At 37.1% G+C, this 16,372-nt stretch overlaps 1 protein-coding gene across 1 annotated transcript; it reads left to right on the top strand.

Moving 5' to 3' along the window:
- Nucleotides 1-11,474, top strand: LOC107417695 (receptor-like protein EIX2). Its single transcript, XM_060814913.1, is given in 10 exon segments — nucleotides 1-4; nucleotides 2,318-2,536; nucleotides 8,665-8,729; nucleotides 8,732-9,209; nucleotides 9,212-9,412; nucleotides 9,415-9,948; nucleotides 9,951-10,070; nucleotides 10,073-10,481; nucleotides 10,632-10,981; nucleotides 10,984-11,474. Coding segments are annotated over 10 exon segments (2,871 nt in total).
- The last annotated feature ends 4,898 nt before the right edge of the window (nucleotides 11,475-16,372 follow it).

Genomic DNA, 16,372 nt, shown 5'->3' with positions numbered 1-16,372 from the left:
ATGGGTACTTTGTATAAGTTTACTCAACTTGATAAAGTTTGCGTGTGGGAATCAATATTGGAATCTGGACGTAAAATTTAACTTTAGGAGTTGTTGACTCCAAAATATTAATTCACAGGGAATGCTGTAATATTCATTCCAACTATTTGCCAACTAATATGATTAAAATGAATGCTGTAATATTCATTACAACCATGGCGGAGCCAAGATCTTGATCTTGGGGGCCAAAGTTTTTGTTAAAAAAAAAAAAAAAAAGGGAAAATTCACCACAAAAATTTTTAATGTACAACATTCGATAATAGCAAAAAGAAAAAAACATACTTTTATTTTGTACTGAAAAGTATATATAATTTTACTATAATATTTCACCTCCATCGTATATCAATTCATTAAAAAAAAAAAAAAAAAACAAAATGTAAATCAAAATAATACTCTTCCTTCTTTTAAATTTTTAAAGTCGTTTATAATTGAATTTATACTTTTTTTCCTACCAACATGTTATTCTCTTTTAAACAAAAGCTTAGAAAATTAAAAAGAAAAGAAAACAGAAGTTATTAATTTCCTTGTGCAGATGGAATGTAATTGAAAAAAAAAAAAAAAAGAAAGTAAAAGATTAAAACTTGGAAGTCAAAATATTCCAAAAACAAGGAGAAAAACAATATTTATTTTTAGATATCTATTTTTATTGTTTTTGTATTGTGGATTTTAGTGTATAAATAGGACGAAAGATGAATTGTTTATTAAGTTTAGATAAAAAGATGATTATAGACTCTTTACTACCACATAAAAGAATCCTAACCGGATTTGGAAACTACAAAAACAAATTAAGATTAATTTTATAGAAGGGACCACATAAACCAGAGCTTACCTCCTCCCCTGATTCCAACAATAAGCCAAATATAATATTATTAAAATAGAACTTTGTGGAAAATTTTGCAATTTTTTTTTTATTTTTCAAATGAAGCTGATGGCCACCATTCTACTCTGCAATAAAGAGAATTAACAATACTGACATCGATATCAAGAAGGCATACTTGCATTTTCATGAAATTTTCTCATTGGCTCCTACATTGACTTGCCTAAAGCACCTTGACTATCAATAATGTGGCCAATGGTATACAGCAACGGTGGCCTAGTACTCAAAAGGTTTTTTTACTGGTCTTAGTTATGCTGATGATATAAGAAATGTATATAGCACTAAACTTTTCATGCACAATCTTTTCCACTGCTCTTATTTAATCAAAATAAAAGTTTTCTTGATCATCAAAGGAAATAAAGGACACAATGTTACCAATTCTCTTCTTTATAATAAGAGAAAATTTATTAATTGCAGTGATGCACTATTGCTTTTCTGAGATTTTAAAGCTGATCCAATGCTTCTATTACTGTTAGGATTACAGCTTCTTCTTCTTCTTCTTCTTCTTTTTATTTTTTATTTTTTATTTTTATTTTTATCCAAACTTTTAAGCGCTTAAATTGAACAGGGAAACAAGGGCAATAATCCTAGGTGTTATGCATTTATAATATTGTTAAATTGGTATGACTACCATATATAATGTAATTTGAGAAAACTAATTATTTTATGCTATCATTCAAATTCCACCTATACATGTTCTTTGAAGACTAGATGTTTGATTATTAAGTATATATAATTTACTAAAGTTGATAAACTTTGCATGAATCAGTCAACGCTGGCAGGACTCTGGTAATAAAATTGAAGAGCTGTTGAATGATATAAACATTTATTAATTTGGAATGCTGTAATATTTATTCCAACTATATGCCAAATTTCATTATTAAAGTAATACTATGTTGAAAATTTTGCAACAGTTTTTTTTTAAAAAAAATGAAGCTGATGATCACATTCTTGTCTGCAATCAAAAGACATAATAATAAAGATATCATACATCAATATCAGGAAGAGCTGGAAGGCACACTTGCAATTTCATGAAATTTTCTCAGTAGTTTTCATATTGACTTGGTAAAAAAAACATTCTGGAATGGAGAACCAAGTACTATAGGTTTCTGTTGAGGACAAGGTATTGATGCTTTTGAGTATCTTATATTATTAGGCATCCACCTCTTGTATAGCTTTGAATTCAAACCATGCAATAATCTTATCCTCTATTATTATTTAATGAAAATAAGAGTATCTTGGTCTTCACGGAATTTGGTAGAGTAGTATATATCTCTCTCTATATATATATTGAGATTTCATGCATGGTTTTAGACTTTCAGTTGTAGCTTGGAAGATTGAGTGATGCCGCTGATTCTCTTTGTTCTAATAAGAGAATTTGTTCATTACAGTGATGCATAGGTGATGGATTGCTTAGAGCTGACAGACAAGTTCTTCTTGAGTTAAAAAATGGTCTTAATGACCCCGAAAAGCAACTTTCATCGTGGGAGGGAAGCAACTGTTGTGAATGGCCGGGAATAAGCTGTGATAATAGTAGTGGAGCTGTTATTGCAGTTGATCTTCATAATCCATATTCGTCTAGCAGGTATGTATTCTTGAACCTCAGTGGGGAAATTACACCTTCATGTTGAATAAATTAATATTTATGGACTTGGCATAATCAATTATTCACTTACAGGGTCTATTTATGACATTAATGGGACTGACTTATTTTATTATTTTGTAGTAGGTCCCTTGGTTACACACTCTCTATAAGACTCTAGTTGGCTTATTGGACTGGAGGACCAACTCTCTTTATAAGCCCATTGACTTACCCATATTTTTTTAGTATTATTATATTATTAAATTATTAGTATTTTGTGTGTGTTAAAAATTAATGGGTAAGTGTGACTTGCAGAAACTATAAAAGGTTTAGGGCAAGCAAATAAACATATGCCATACGGTATTTTGATATTAGAGTTTTCAGAAATTTGAGAGTGGTTTGAGAGTAGTGTGTCCATAGGCACTACTTTACGTTGTTTCTATTTTGCAGGATTAAAGATCTAATTTATCAATGGTTGCGTTTGGAGGTTAGTAAATTATGATCTAATTTTATTAAATTAAATTAAATATTTGTGATTAGAAAATTGGATTGTGTGAGCTTACCCAAAGAGGCTTTGTGCCTAGTTGGTATAGTAGTGTGGGATTTTAGATACTCACCTATCGTGAGACTTATTTTATCTGTATTATATGTACCAATGTAATGTATGTTGGCATAGTGGATGGGATGTTTTATATTTGCCTATTTCATGAAATTGCTAATATGTTATTTTTCTCTCACTTATTAATCAGGGTCTATACGGGTAAATAGGCTACCCTGTTGGTAGTTTTAGTTGCTTTGTATGACGCCTGGAATGGCAGTGGAAGTTAATTAAATGCCATGTATTGCAGGTTCTGAGTTGCCCTGTCGGTGATTCAGTTCAATGCATTTGATTGTGGTTATTTAGTTGACTGTCCCTGACTCGCGTAAGGGTATCTTTAGTGCTACAAAGACCCTAAGCGATATTTATGTTTGTGTTTTTGTGTTGAGGGGCTGGAAAATAGTAATTGAATTGTCTTAAATTTTTGAATGTCTTGTTGTTTACTATTTTTACAGCTAGTAGCACCCCAAACCTTCCACCCATGACTGCCATGATGAAATTGGATGGGACAAATTATCAGAAATGGAAGAAAACCTTAGTTACGAATTTGACCTTCATGAAATTGGATTTGGCTTTGGAGATAGATCTACTAGAGATATCGACTGATGAGAGTACTGTAGCAGCTAAGAAACTTTATGAGGATTGGAAGCACTCTAATAAGTGCTGTATGATGATGATGGAGAATTACATGGATGAGGCCATATATGCTAGTATTCCTAAAGTGGATACTGTAAAGGGACTTCTTGAGGAGATAGGAAAGAAGTTTATCAAGTTTGATATGAATGAGAAGCATCATTATTTGGACCTATTGAATAATACCAAGTATGATGGTATTAAAGGAGTAAGGGACCATATTATGCTACTTTCCTCTTATTATAATAAGCTGAAGGACCTTAAGATGGATATTGGAGAGGAGTTCTTGACCTATTCTATTATAAGGAGTCTTCTATCACAGTTTGATAATATAAGGTCGAGTTTGAATACTAAGAAAGAAAGTTGTAGCTTGGAGGAATTGACTACTATCCTTGTCAAGGAAGAGGATGATATTAGATTAAGTAAGTCTAGGTCTGTTGCTATGATTTCACATCATGTAGATAAGTCCAAGAAGTTTTTCCAAAAGAAAGGACAAGGATTCAAGCCTGGGTAGGGTTTTAACCCCAATAGGAAGAAGTTTTCTGGTATGAAGCCTAAAGGGCCGAGGGATGGTGTTTTTCAGATTAGAGAAAGGAAATAGTACTTCAATGGAAGGTGTGGATACTGCAATAAAGTTGGACACAAAAAGATAGACTGTTGGACCTTAAAAGGAAAGCAAGAGAAGAAAGGTAATATTTTAATGATTGAGACCAATATTATTGATGTGCCCATGAATTCTTGGTGGTTAGATACTGGAGCAACAATTCATGTCACTAATTCGTTGCAGGGGATGATAAGCCGAAGGGGCCCAACCAATCTTGAGCAGCATGTATATATGGGAGATAGCTCAAGAGTGAAGGTGAACATTGTGGGAACAATCAAGTTGAAGCTTGCCACTGGATATGCTTTGGAGTTGCAAGAAGTTTCATATGTACTTTCAATAAGAAGAAATTTGTTATCTATTTCACTTTTGGATAGTCAAGGTTATAGTTTTTTGTTTGGAAATAACAAAGTTGAATTATTTAAGGATGGTAAAGTTGTTGGTTTTGGAACTTTATGTGGCAATTTATATAAACTTGATTTATTTAATAATGGTCTCAATTTCTCTGTTAATTCTATTGTTGCTTCCAAACGCCCAAGAGTTAATGACAATTCCTCAATGTTATGGCATAAACGTTTGGGACATATTTTTAGGCACAGAATGAAAAGGTTAGTGAAGGATGGGATACTTCCTAATCTTGATTTCTCTGATCTGTTGACTTGTGTTGAATGTGTGAAAGGGAAGTTAACTGCCAAGGTAAGAAATGATAAGTTAGCTAGGTGTGGAGATGTTTTGGAGTTAATCCACACTGACATATGTGGACCTTTTACACCAACTGCTTTGGGTGGTTATAGATATTTTATTACCTTCATTGATGATTACTCTCGTTATGGACATGTTGAGCTTATTCGTGAGAAGTCAGATTCTTTAGTTTCTTTTAAAGAGTTTAAGGTAAAGATGGAGCTTCAAAAGAATAAGAAAATAAAAGCTGTAAGGTCTGAGGTGGTGAGTTTTATGGTAGATATGATGAGACTGGAAGGAACCCAGGGCCTTTTGCTATTTATTTGCGTGAGTGTGGCATTGATGCGCAATATACGATGCCTGGTACACCTCAGCAAAATGGTATAGCTGAGAGAAGGAATAGGACTTTGTTGGATATGGTGCGGTCTATGATGTCAAATTTTAGGTTGCCAGATTATTTGTGGGGAGAGGCTTTAAAGACGGCGGCTTATATTTTGAATCAAGTTCCAAGTAAGTCCGTTCCTAAGACACCTTTTGAGTTGTGGTCAGGAAGAAAGCCTAATTTGCACCATTTTCGAATATGGGGTTGCAAAGCTGAAGTAAGGATTTATAATCCCCAAATTAAGAAGTTGGATCCTAAAACCATTAGTGGATATTTTGTTGGCTATTGTATAGGATCTAGGGGTTCAAGATTATTTTGTCCTTCTCACACCACAAGGATCGTGGAATCAGACAGGGCTATTTATTTTGAAGATGATTTTGGATTTGATGATAATAATGGAACAAGGGTGCCTCAATTTAGAGAAGAAAGTATTTTCATTCCTAATATAGTTGTTCCTGATAGAGATATTGTTGATCCAGTAGTTGATGAACCAGTAGTTAGTCAGAATGAACTCATTGTTGAAAAGCAAGATATTCCAGCTATTGCAGATGCTGATGTACCTTTGAGAAGGTCACAAAGGACTAGGAGATCAGCTATTCCTGATGACTATGAGGTTTACTTGCAGGAGCATGAGTTTGACATAAGTGATGATTCAGATCCAGTCACTTATGAGGAGGCCATAAGCAGTTCAAACTCAAATTTTTTGTTGGATGCAATGGAAGATGAAATAAAATCCATGGCATCAAATGGAGTTTGGGATTTGGTTGAGTTACTAGAGGGTAGCAAGCCTATTGGGTGCAAATGGGTCTTTAAGACTAAAAAGGACTCCAATGGTCAAGTGGAGAGGTATAAGGCTAGACTTGTAGCTAAAGGGTTTAGCCAGAAGGAAGGAATTGATTATACAGAGACTTTCTCTCCTGAATCCACAAAGGATTCTTTTAGAATCATTATAGCGATTGTGGCGCATTATGACCTGGAGTTGCATCAGATGGATGTCAAGACTGCTTTTCTGAATGGTGATTTATATGAGGATGTATATATGGTTCAACCAGTTGGTTTCCAACAAACAAGGAATGGTAATTTGGTTTGTAAGCTTAAGAAATCTATTTATGGTTTTAAGCAAGCTTTAAGACAATGGTATCTTAAGTTTGATGAGGTTGTCACCGAAAATGGCTTTAAGGAGAATGTTGTTGATAGATGCATATATATGAAGGTCAGTGGGAGCAATTTTATATTTCTGGTGTTGTATATTGATGAGATACTTTTGGCTACTAATGACACTGATCTATTAGCTGAGACAAAGCAGATGTTGTGCAACCATTTCGATATGAAAGATCTTGGTGAGGCTTCTTTTGTTTTGGGCATCAAGATTGTTCGAGATAGGACTAATTATGTGTTGCAATTGTCTCAGAGAGCTTATATTGATAGAATCCTTAAGAGATTTGATATGCATAATTGTTCTCCTGGAAGTGTACCGGTTATGAAAGGTGAAAAGTTTTCTAAAGATCAGTGTCCCAAGAATAATAGAGAAAGGATGGCAATGAAGAATGTTCACTATTCTTCAGCAGTAGGTAGTTTGATGTATGCTCAAGTTTGTACACAGCCTGATATAGCTTTTGTTGTGGGTGTACTTGGTAGATTTATGAGCAATCCCGGTCCTATTCATTACCAAGCAGTTAAAAAGGTCTTTAGGTATTTTCAGGGTATTAAAGATCATATGTTGACATATCGTCGCATCAACTCTTTTGAAGTAGTGGGTTATAGTGATGCAGACTATAAAGGTTGTGTGGATGATAAGAAATCTACCAATGGTTATATATTTATCATTGCAGGAGGTGCTGTGTCTTGGCGGAGTGCTAAGCAGTCAGTGACAGCATCCTCGACTATGGAGGCAGAATATGTGGCGTATTATGAGGCTACCCGTCATGCAGTTTGGCTACGGAATTTTATCCGTGATTTAGGAGTAGTTGACTCCATTGAGAGGCCTATTATGATCTATTATGATAATACTGCATCGGTATCTTTCTCCAATAATTTAAAAGGTACTCCTGGTGCGAAGTACATTGATGTGAAATATTTTGTGGTAAAGGAGAAAGTTGAAGAGGGCCTCATTACTGTTGTTCACATGCCGACTTATAGCATGGTGGCAGATCCACTGACCAAGGCTTTACCGGTAGGTATATTTGAGGAGCATGTGTCCCGTATGGGATTGTTAGGCAGTTGAGACTGCTGTGGGTCAGTGGGAGTTTATTATGTTTTCTGTAGTAATATCCATGTTGAGAATTATTTATTTCTTTGAATATTTTAATACATTGATGTATGTGGATCATTATTTATTCATTTATGAGATGATTTATTACACATATTATTGCTCCTTATATTTACAGGCCTGTTGAGACTATTAGTCTATGTATATGTGTATGTTGATCAACAGGTGCCATGGTGAATCCCTACTACCTAGTTTGGGTATATTGTTGTATCCTGTCGATACGCAATGTGCTTGAATGAAATAGTTTTGTGGGTTGGGAGATTGCATATGGTTAGGTAAATCTCTACTATCTAGACTGAGTTTATAGCATGCAAAGTACTCAGTTGAAATGGTATAATGTTATGGGAGATTTACCGAGAGAATCTCTACTGCCTAGTCTAGTATATTGTTGTGCCCTGTCGGTATACTATATATTTGGATGAAATGGCATTATAGTTCAGGAGATTCTATAGTAAGTGAGTTTGGATTTTATATGATGATGATTATGCAGTCCAAGTGGGAGAATGTTGAATAAATTAATATTTGTGGACTTGGCATAATCAATTACTCACTTACAGGGACTATTTATGCCATTAATGGGACTGGCTTATTTTATTATTTTGTAGTAGGACCCTTGGTCACACACTTTGTATAAGACTCCAGTTGGCTTCATTGGACTGGAGGATCAACTCTCTTTATAAGCCCATTGACTTACCCATATTTTTCTAGTATTATTATATTATTAAATTATTAGTATTTTGTGTGTGTTAAAAATTAATGGGTAAGTGTGACTTGCAGAGATTATAAAAGGTCTAGGGCAAGCATATGCCATACGGTATTTTAATATTAGGGTTTTCAGAAATCTGAAAGTGGTTTGAGAGTAGTGTATCCATAGGCACTACTTTACGTTGTTTCTATTTTGCAGGATTAAAGATCTAATTTATCAATGGCTGCGTTTGGAGGTTAGTAATTTATTATTTATGAAATTTATTATGTATATTTAGATCCATAAAATTTCTAACACTTCATTGACAAAACTGGAGTCCTTGAAACATTTGGACTTGAGTTTTAACACATTCAATGGCACCCAATAACTGGATTTTTTGGATACTTGAAAAATTTGCAATATTTAAACCTCTCACATTCTGGGTTTAGTGGCGCAGTTCCTCAAAAATTAGGAAACCTGTCTAGCTTGCAGTATCTTGATGTGGAGTCTTTGAGTTTACAAGTTCATAATCTTGAATGGGTAACAGGTCTTGTCTCCCTGAAGCATCTTGTGGTGAACAAAGTTAATCTTTCAATTGTAGGATTAGACTGATTTAGGACACTAAACAAGCTCCCAACATTAACTGAGTTGCATCTATCTTCCTGTAACTTATCAGGTCCGATTCCTCCTCTTACCTTTGTAAACTTAACTTCACTTGTTCATCTTGATCTTAGTTCAAACCACATGTATTAAAAAATACCTTATTGGTTTGTCAACATTACCAGCCTTGTAACTTTAAAAATGTCTGCCAACAAGTTGTTTGGAAGAATCCCACTTGGGTTTAGTGATCTGCCAAATTTGCAGTTTTTTATCTTGACAAAAATTACAATCTTACAGCAAGTTGCTATCAATTTTTTAGGGGAAGATGGGAGAAGCTGCATGTTCTCTATTTAAGTTTCAATAAACTACACAGAGAACTTCCTGCTTCAATAGGAAACATGACATTTCTTACTCACTTAAATCTTTTTGCCAATAATGTTAAGGGTGGGATTCCATGCTTTATTGGAAACTTTGCAACCTGGTCTATTTAGATATTGGAAGAAACAACTTGATTGGAACTTTGCCCGAGTTCCTTGAAGGAACAGAAAGTTTCCTTTCTAGGAGGCCCCTCCCTAGTCTGCAAGAGTTGGTATTGTCAAACAATCACTTGGTAGGTAAATTGCCAGAATGGCTAGGTCAGCTCGAGAATCTCGTTCGTCTTGAATTGTCCAATAACTCTCTATATGGTCCCATCCCAGAATCTTTAGGATTACTTCAAAATGTTTCTCATCTGTGGCTACGAACCAATGAGCTCAATGGAACCCTACCAGAAAGTTTGGGACAACTTTCTAAGTTGTTATTTTTGGATGTTTCATCCAATCATTTGGCGGGTATGATTAGTGAAACACATTTTTTAAATCAAGATAGGTTGATTTTTCTACAATTGTCTTCAAACTCTTTTACCTTTAATGTCAGTTCCATTTGGGCTTCCCCATTCCAAGTCTTGTATCTTTATATGGGTTCATGCAATTTGGGTCCTTCATTTCCTGCTTGGCTAAGTCATAAAAAGAACTCATAGATCTGGATATCCCAAATACTAGCATTTCTGGCTCCATTCCTTTCTGGTTTTGGGAACTTTCCTCTGCCATATCATCATTGAATGTTTCCTATAATCAACTAGAAGGTAGCTACCGAATCCATTAAAATTAAGTCAACGTGCAGTGGTTTCTTTTAGCTCCAACCTCTTCCATGGGTCCATTCCTATTCCAAATGGCAGCATTGAGTTACTTGATCTATCCAAAAATAAATTTTCTGGTAACATTCCGAATAACATAAGTGGTTCCTTGCTTTTCCTCTCCATTTCCGACAACCACATAAGTGGAGAAATCCCAGCTTCTATTGGTAACAATCCTAATCTTGAAGTCCTTGATCTTTCCAACAACAGCTTAACAGGAATTATACCATTAAGCATTGCAAATTGTTCTTTCCTGAAGTTATTAGACCTTAGCAAAAACAATTTATCTGGGAATATTCCTGCCTCCTTGGGTCAACTAAGTATGCTTCAAACCTTGCACCTAAGTCACAACAAATTCTCAGGAGAGCTTCCATCATCTTTCCAGAACTTATCGAGTTTGGAGACACTGGATCTTGGAAGCAACAGATTATCGGGTAGAATTCCACCATGGATTGGATATGGTTTTGGAAGTTTAAGGATTCTTAGCTTGAGATCCAATGCATTTTCCGGAGAGCTTCCAGCAGTGTTATCGAGTATAAGTTCATTACAAGTCCTGGACCTAGCAGATAATCAGTTGAATGGCAGCATTCCTGCTAGCTTTGGAGATTTCAAAGCTATGTCACAAGTCCAAAACATTCAACATTAATTCTATGGGAAGTACATGGGCACATATTATGAAGAAAACTATGTTCTGATAATGAAAGACCAGTCTCTGATGTTTAGTAAGTGTCTCTCCCTTGTAGCCTTAGATGTCTCAGAAAACAATTTGAGTGGTGATCTCCCAGGAGAGTTAACAAGACTGTTGGGCTTGGTGTCTCTGAACTTGTCCAGAAACCATATACGTGGACATATTCCCGAGAGCATTCCAACTTGAAGGAATTGTCATCACTTGATCTCTCAAATAATCGGTTCTCTGGTGCAATTCCTGAAAGCTTGAAATCACTCTCATTTTTGGGGTATCTGAATTTGTCACACAATGACTTGTCTGGTAAGATTCCATATAAAGATCACATGACAACTTTTGAAGCGTCCTCTTATGGTGGAAACCAAAGCCTTTGTGGTGCTCCACTTGCTGTAAAATGTCCTGGTGATGAAGATGATGATGATGATCCTGATAATGGATTGGTTATTCCCAAGGATAATACTAATGGTGACAGCTTCATTCACAAATGGTTTTACTTGAGTACTGGATTGGGATTTGCTGCTGGAATTCTAGTTCCTTATCTAGTAATGGCAACGATAAAATCTTGGGGTGATGCCTATTATACTTTTGTGGATGTGGCTGTTGAAAGGATACTATTCATATGGTTGAAATATAGAACCATACTGCAGAGGAATAGAGGGCGTCATTAGCAACGATAGTCTGTTCTTCTTCAATTTGTTGCCGTTTATCATTTACATTTTTGTTTTTTTTTTTTTGTTTTTCTCCTTTTTTTGTTTTTGGTAGAATTACATTTGAAAACTTTATCATGCAGAAATCAAAGACATGAACGAAAACTGTCAAAATTCTTTCTTTAAGATCATACCTCTTGGAACCAATTTTTTGTTTTTCCCGACAGATACCCTTATAATCAAAAAGGAAGAAAAAGTATTCACCAAAAAAAAAAAAATAATAAAAACAATAATATTCCATTTGTATCTCTGTGTTTTTCTTGACCTTTCGTTGGCGGGTTAATCAACGGTAATCTTATTTTTGTGAAGGAGAGGCAAGGACACGCGCGGGTATGTCGCGTGGGAGTTTTGGGTAACAATTGGATGCTGCACATTTGTGTTATCTGCTTGCTCTCCTCCACGTGCCTAATTTACTCTCCTCCTTTTTCTTTCTTTTATTTTTCTCAACAAAAGAAAATGCTTGAAAAATATCTCTTTGCAAATTTTTCTTTTTTTTCTTTTTTTTTTCTTATGGAATTTCTTAATAAAATAAAACCAATATAAATAATAAAGAAACAAAAAAAAAGGAGTGTTTTTATAGTAAAAGGGAAGTTCATTATAAAAAAAAAAAATTTTTGATGAAAGATCAAAACTTTATTAGATTCACCAAAACCAGTTTTGCATTTAATATGAAATGGCAAATTCATTATTGAACAAGCAAATGGATCCAAATTGACTCGCTGTGGAGCTCAGTGGCAGAGCACCACATCCCAGCCTGTGTGTACCAGGGGGGTCAAGTCGTGGGGGGAGAGGGGAGCCTGGGGCCAGCCACACTAGCCAAAAAATAAAAATAAAAAAAAAGCAAGCCCAACAATGTTTCTGATAATTGAAACAAACAATAAAGACAGATAATATAAGGAAGAAAGTTGTCCAATACTATTTGGACATGGCCATTATACTGTTAAGTCCCTGATTGGGTAGGTGTTGTAATAAACCCAAAAGAAGCAGGGATGAGACTACTTATGGGACCATGATTTGCAAATTGCAAGTAAGGTTGAAGATTTGAAATCTACCAGATTTTAAAGCTGACCCAACTGAATCATTTTTTTCCCCAACTTCAACTTTGTCGGGCATGGTAAATGACTGTTAGCTAAGAATGCAGCTCTTTTGGTCCTTGAAATAGTAGACTAGAAGTTCCAGTTTGCAGGCATCGGAAACATGTTTTAGTTGTGAAGTCCAGCCGCACCAACCAAAGCCGCACCAACCACAGCCACCATTTTGGACAGCCACCATTTTTGACACCACTGCACCGAAAATGGATTGTTCAACAATTGTGGGCTCTGCAGAGGCTGTTGTAAGCCTATAAATAGGCTCTATCCCGTTGCATACAATACAAGCCAAGTGAGCAAGCTCAATATTATCCAAAGTGAGGAATATTGAGAGAAAACTCCGAGAGAGAGAGTGTTTAAGTTCCAGAGAGAGCTTGAGAGAAGAGTGAGCAATTCGAGAGAGAATTGGAGAGTGCAGAGAGAGGTTCCACGTGAGAATCCTCCATGAGAGAAGTTTTTATTTTTGTATTCTATTTTTAAGAGATTAATAGAATTCTTTTTATTTTTCTTCTCATATTTCTTCTCTAAAGTGGTCAGAGAACCACAACAAGTGGTATCAGAGCTCCAGGTCGAGAGCTTGGGTTCAAAATTTGAAGAAACAAAGCTACTGTTCTTCAAGTTGGTGTTTTGAAAAGTTGCTCAAATAATTAATTTGACAATACCAGGTGAAAGTACCCGACGAGAGGAGAATACACAAGTTCGCCGGAGAGAAACACAGCGTTTCACGCGCCCGCACGCGCCGCCTGAAGTTTTCTGCAACAGTTCACGCGCCTCACGCGCCGCACGCGCCTTCTGGAGGTTGAAGACGACCACGTCAGCAGCCACGTCAGCGCACCCCTGCCACGTCATCTGCCACGCTAGCCGACACGTCATCAGCCACGTCATCTGCCACGTGTTGACACGTCAGCACCATCTGCCACGTCATCAATATTTTGTGAAATTACGGAACAGCCCTTGAATAATTGGAAATTACAGATTGACCCCTGTAGTTTTCTGAAATTACGGTACAGCCCCTGAACTATTGGAAATTACAGATTAACCCCTGTAGTTTCTGTATTTGCAGGTTGATCCAGAAATTTTGTGAAATTACATTTTTGCCCCAAAATTTCTGGTAATTATATTTTGGCCCCGGAAGAGTCAAGTCCACCATTTTCGGCCGTTCCGGAGGCAACGGTTAACTCCGTTTTGCCAAATTCAGCTCCATATTTGGTCAAGCCATAATGTCAATGGAAGAATCATCTTCGGGAGCTATGGTTAAGCTCACTGCCACAAATTATATACTTTGGAGACCTCGGATGGAAGATCTCCTCAATTGTAAAGATCTGTTTGATCCTATAGAAGCTAAAGGAGAAAACCCCGATCCCAGCAAAGTAGCAGAATGGAAGAAATTAAATAAGAAAACGATCAGTCAGATCAGGCAATGGATCGACCACAGTGTCTTCCATCATGTAGCAAAGGAAACTGATGCATATGCCCTCTGGACAAAATTGGAGGACATGTACCAGGCCAAGACTGCTCGGAACAAAGCCCTATTGCTTAAGCGATTGGTAAATCTAAAATTACAGAGTGGAACTTCTGTAGCCGAGCACACCAGTGAGTTCCAGAGCTTGGTAAATCAACTATCTGCTGTGGATTATCAACTAGGGGATGAGGATCAAGCCCTCCTACTTCTAAGCTCTCTTCCAGACAGTTGGGAGACATTGGTAGTCTCTCTAGGCAATTCAGCCCCGAATGGCAAACTTACTATGTCTATGGTTAAGGATGCCCTATTTAATGAAGAGGCCAGGAGAAAGGACATTGGCATGGATCAGTCACATGCCCTCGTCACAGAGAGAGGAAAACAGCAAAGAGGTAGTCGAGATAGGGGGAGAGGCAGATCTACAGACGGCAGAAAATCATCGTATAAGTGCTATCATTGTGGCCTGGAGGGTCACATGAAGAAGAACTGCAGAAAGTTGTTGAGAGAGCAGAGACTCCAAGGTAATCAGCCGAAGAAGGATGGAGAGACACTAGTCACTTGTACAGGAGAAGTGGCGCTCTGCTCCACCGAAGAAGAGACATGCCTTCATATATCAACCCAAGATGTTGAGTGGGTAGTCGATACTGCAGCATCCTACCATGTCACTCCACACAGAGATTTCTTCAAAACGTACAAAGCAGGAGACTTTGGTACGGTAAAGATGGGAAATTCCAGTTTCGCAAAGATTATGGGAACTGGTGATATTCAGGTAAAAACGAATACTGGTTGTACAATCACTTTGAAGGATGTCCGTCATGTTCCAGACCTTCGGCTTAATCTACTTTCGGGAGCAGCCTTAGACAAGCAAGGCTATGACAACTACTTCAGCAAAGGCACATGGAAAATGACGAAAGGTGCCATAGTTGTCGCCTGAGGACATATTTGTGGAACGTTGTACAAGACTCATGTGAAGATATGTGCAGATAGCCTCAATATTGCAGAAGGAGAGGCGTCTCAAAATCTGTGGCACCAGAGACTCGGTCACATGAGTGAAAAAGGATTGTCCACTTTGGCAAGGAAAAAGCTTATCACTGTTTGCAAGGATGCTGCACTAGATCCTTGTAGTCACTGCTTATTTGGTAAGCAACATAGAGTCTCCTTCAGTTCCTCTGCATCGAGAAGATCAGAGTTGCTTAGTCTGGTGCACTTTGATATTTGTGGTCCCATGGAGGTGGAATCATTAGGTGGCAACAAGTATTTCCTGACCTTCATTGATGATGCTTCACGGAAGGTGTGGGTATATTTCTTGAAGACAAAGGACCAGGTATTGGATTACTTCAAACTGTTTCATACCATGGTAAAGCGTGAAACAAGAAAGAAGCTGAAATGTCTCCGCTTAGATAATGGAGGCGAGTATACTTCCAAGGAGTTCGATGCCTACTGCAGAAGACACGGCATTCGACATGAGAAGATGGTCCCTCGCACCCCACAACATAATGGAATAGCCGAAAGAATGAATCGAACCATTATGGAAAAGGTCAGAAGTATGATCAGTATGGCTAAGGTGCCAAAGCCATTCTGGGGAGAAGCTGTTCGTGCCGCCTGCTATTTAATCAACAGATCACCGTCAGTACCGTTGAATTTTGAAATTCCGGAGAAAATGTGGTCGGGTAAGATTCCCTCCTACTCTCATTTAAGAGTGTTTGGTTGTTTAGCTTATGTACATGTATCCAAGGAGCTCAGACAGAAGCTCGATGCAAGATCTACTCCATGCATCTTTATAGGATATGGAGATGAAGAATTCGGATACAGGTTATGGGACCCGAAAACAAAGAAGGTTATTAGAAGAAGGGATGTAGTATTCCATGAAAACCAGAAAATGGAAGACATTGAAAAGTCCAGAATGTCTCCTAATTGTAGTTCTAGTGCCGAGAATTTTTGTCCTAATCCAGCACCAGCACAAATAGCCACAGAAGATAATGAGGTGCATGAAGATATACCAGAAGCAGACCAGGAGGAAGAAGGGGATATTGAGCAGGGGGAGACTCAATCCTCTCAAGCAGCTGCAGGGCCATCACAGCGGTCAGATGATGGTACACCTCCTTAAACCAGTGGTTTACAAGTTCGGAGATCTGAGCGAGACCGAATTCCATCAAAGAGATTTCCAGAATCTGAGTATATTCTTCTTACTGAAGAGGGGGAGCCAGAGAGTTTCCAGGAAGCTATTTCTCATCAAGAGAAGGAAAAGTGGCTGCAAGCAATGCAAGATGAGATGGAATCCTTGCAGAAAAATCATACTTATGAGTTGGTTG

This window comes from Ziziphus jujuba, chromosome 2 (assembly GCF_031755915.1).
Source record: "Ziziphus jujuba cultivar Dongzao chromosome 2, ASM3175591v1".
Classification (NCBI taxonomy): domain Eukaryota; kingdom Viridiplantae; phylum Streptophyta; class Magnoliopsida; order Rosales; family Rhamnaceae; genus Ziziphus; species Ziziphus jujuba.
Note: the sequence above shows the minus strand (reverse complement) of the source record. Positions and strands in the feature narration are given on the sequence as shown.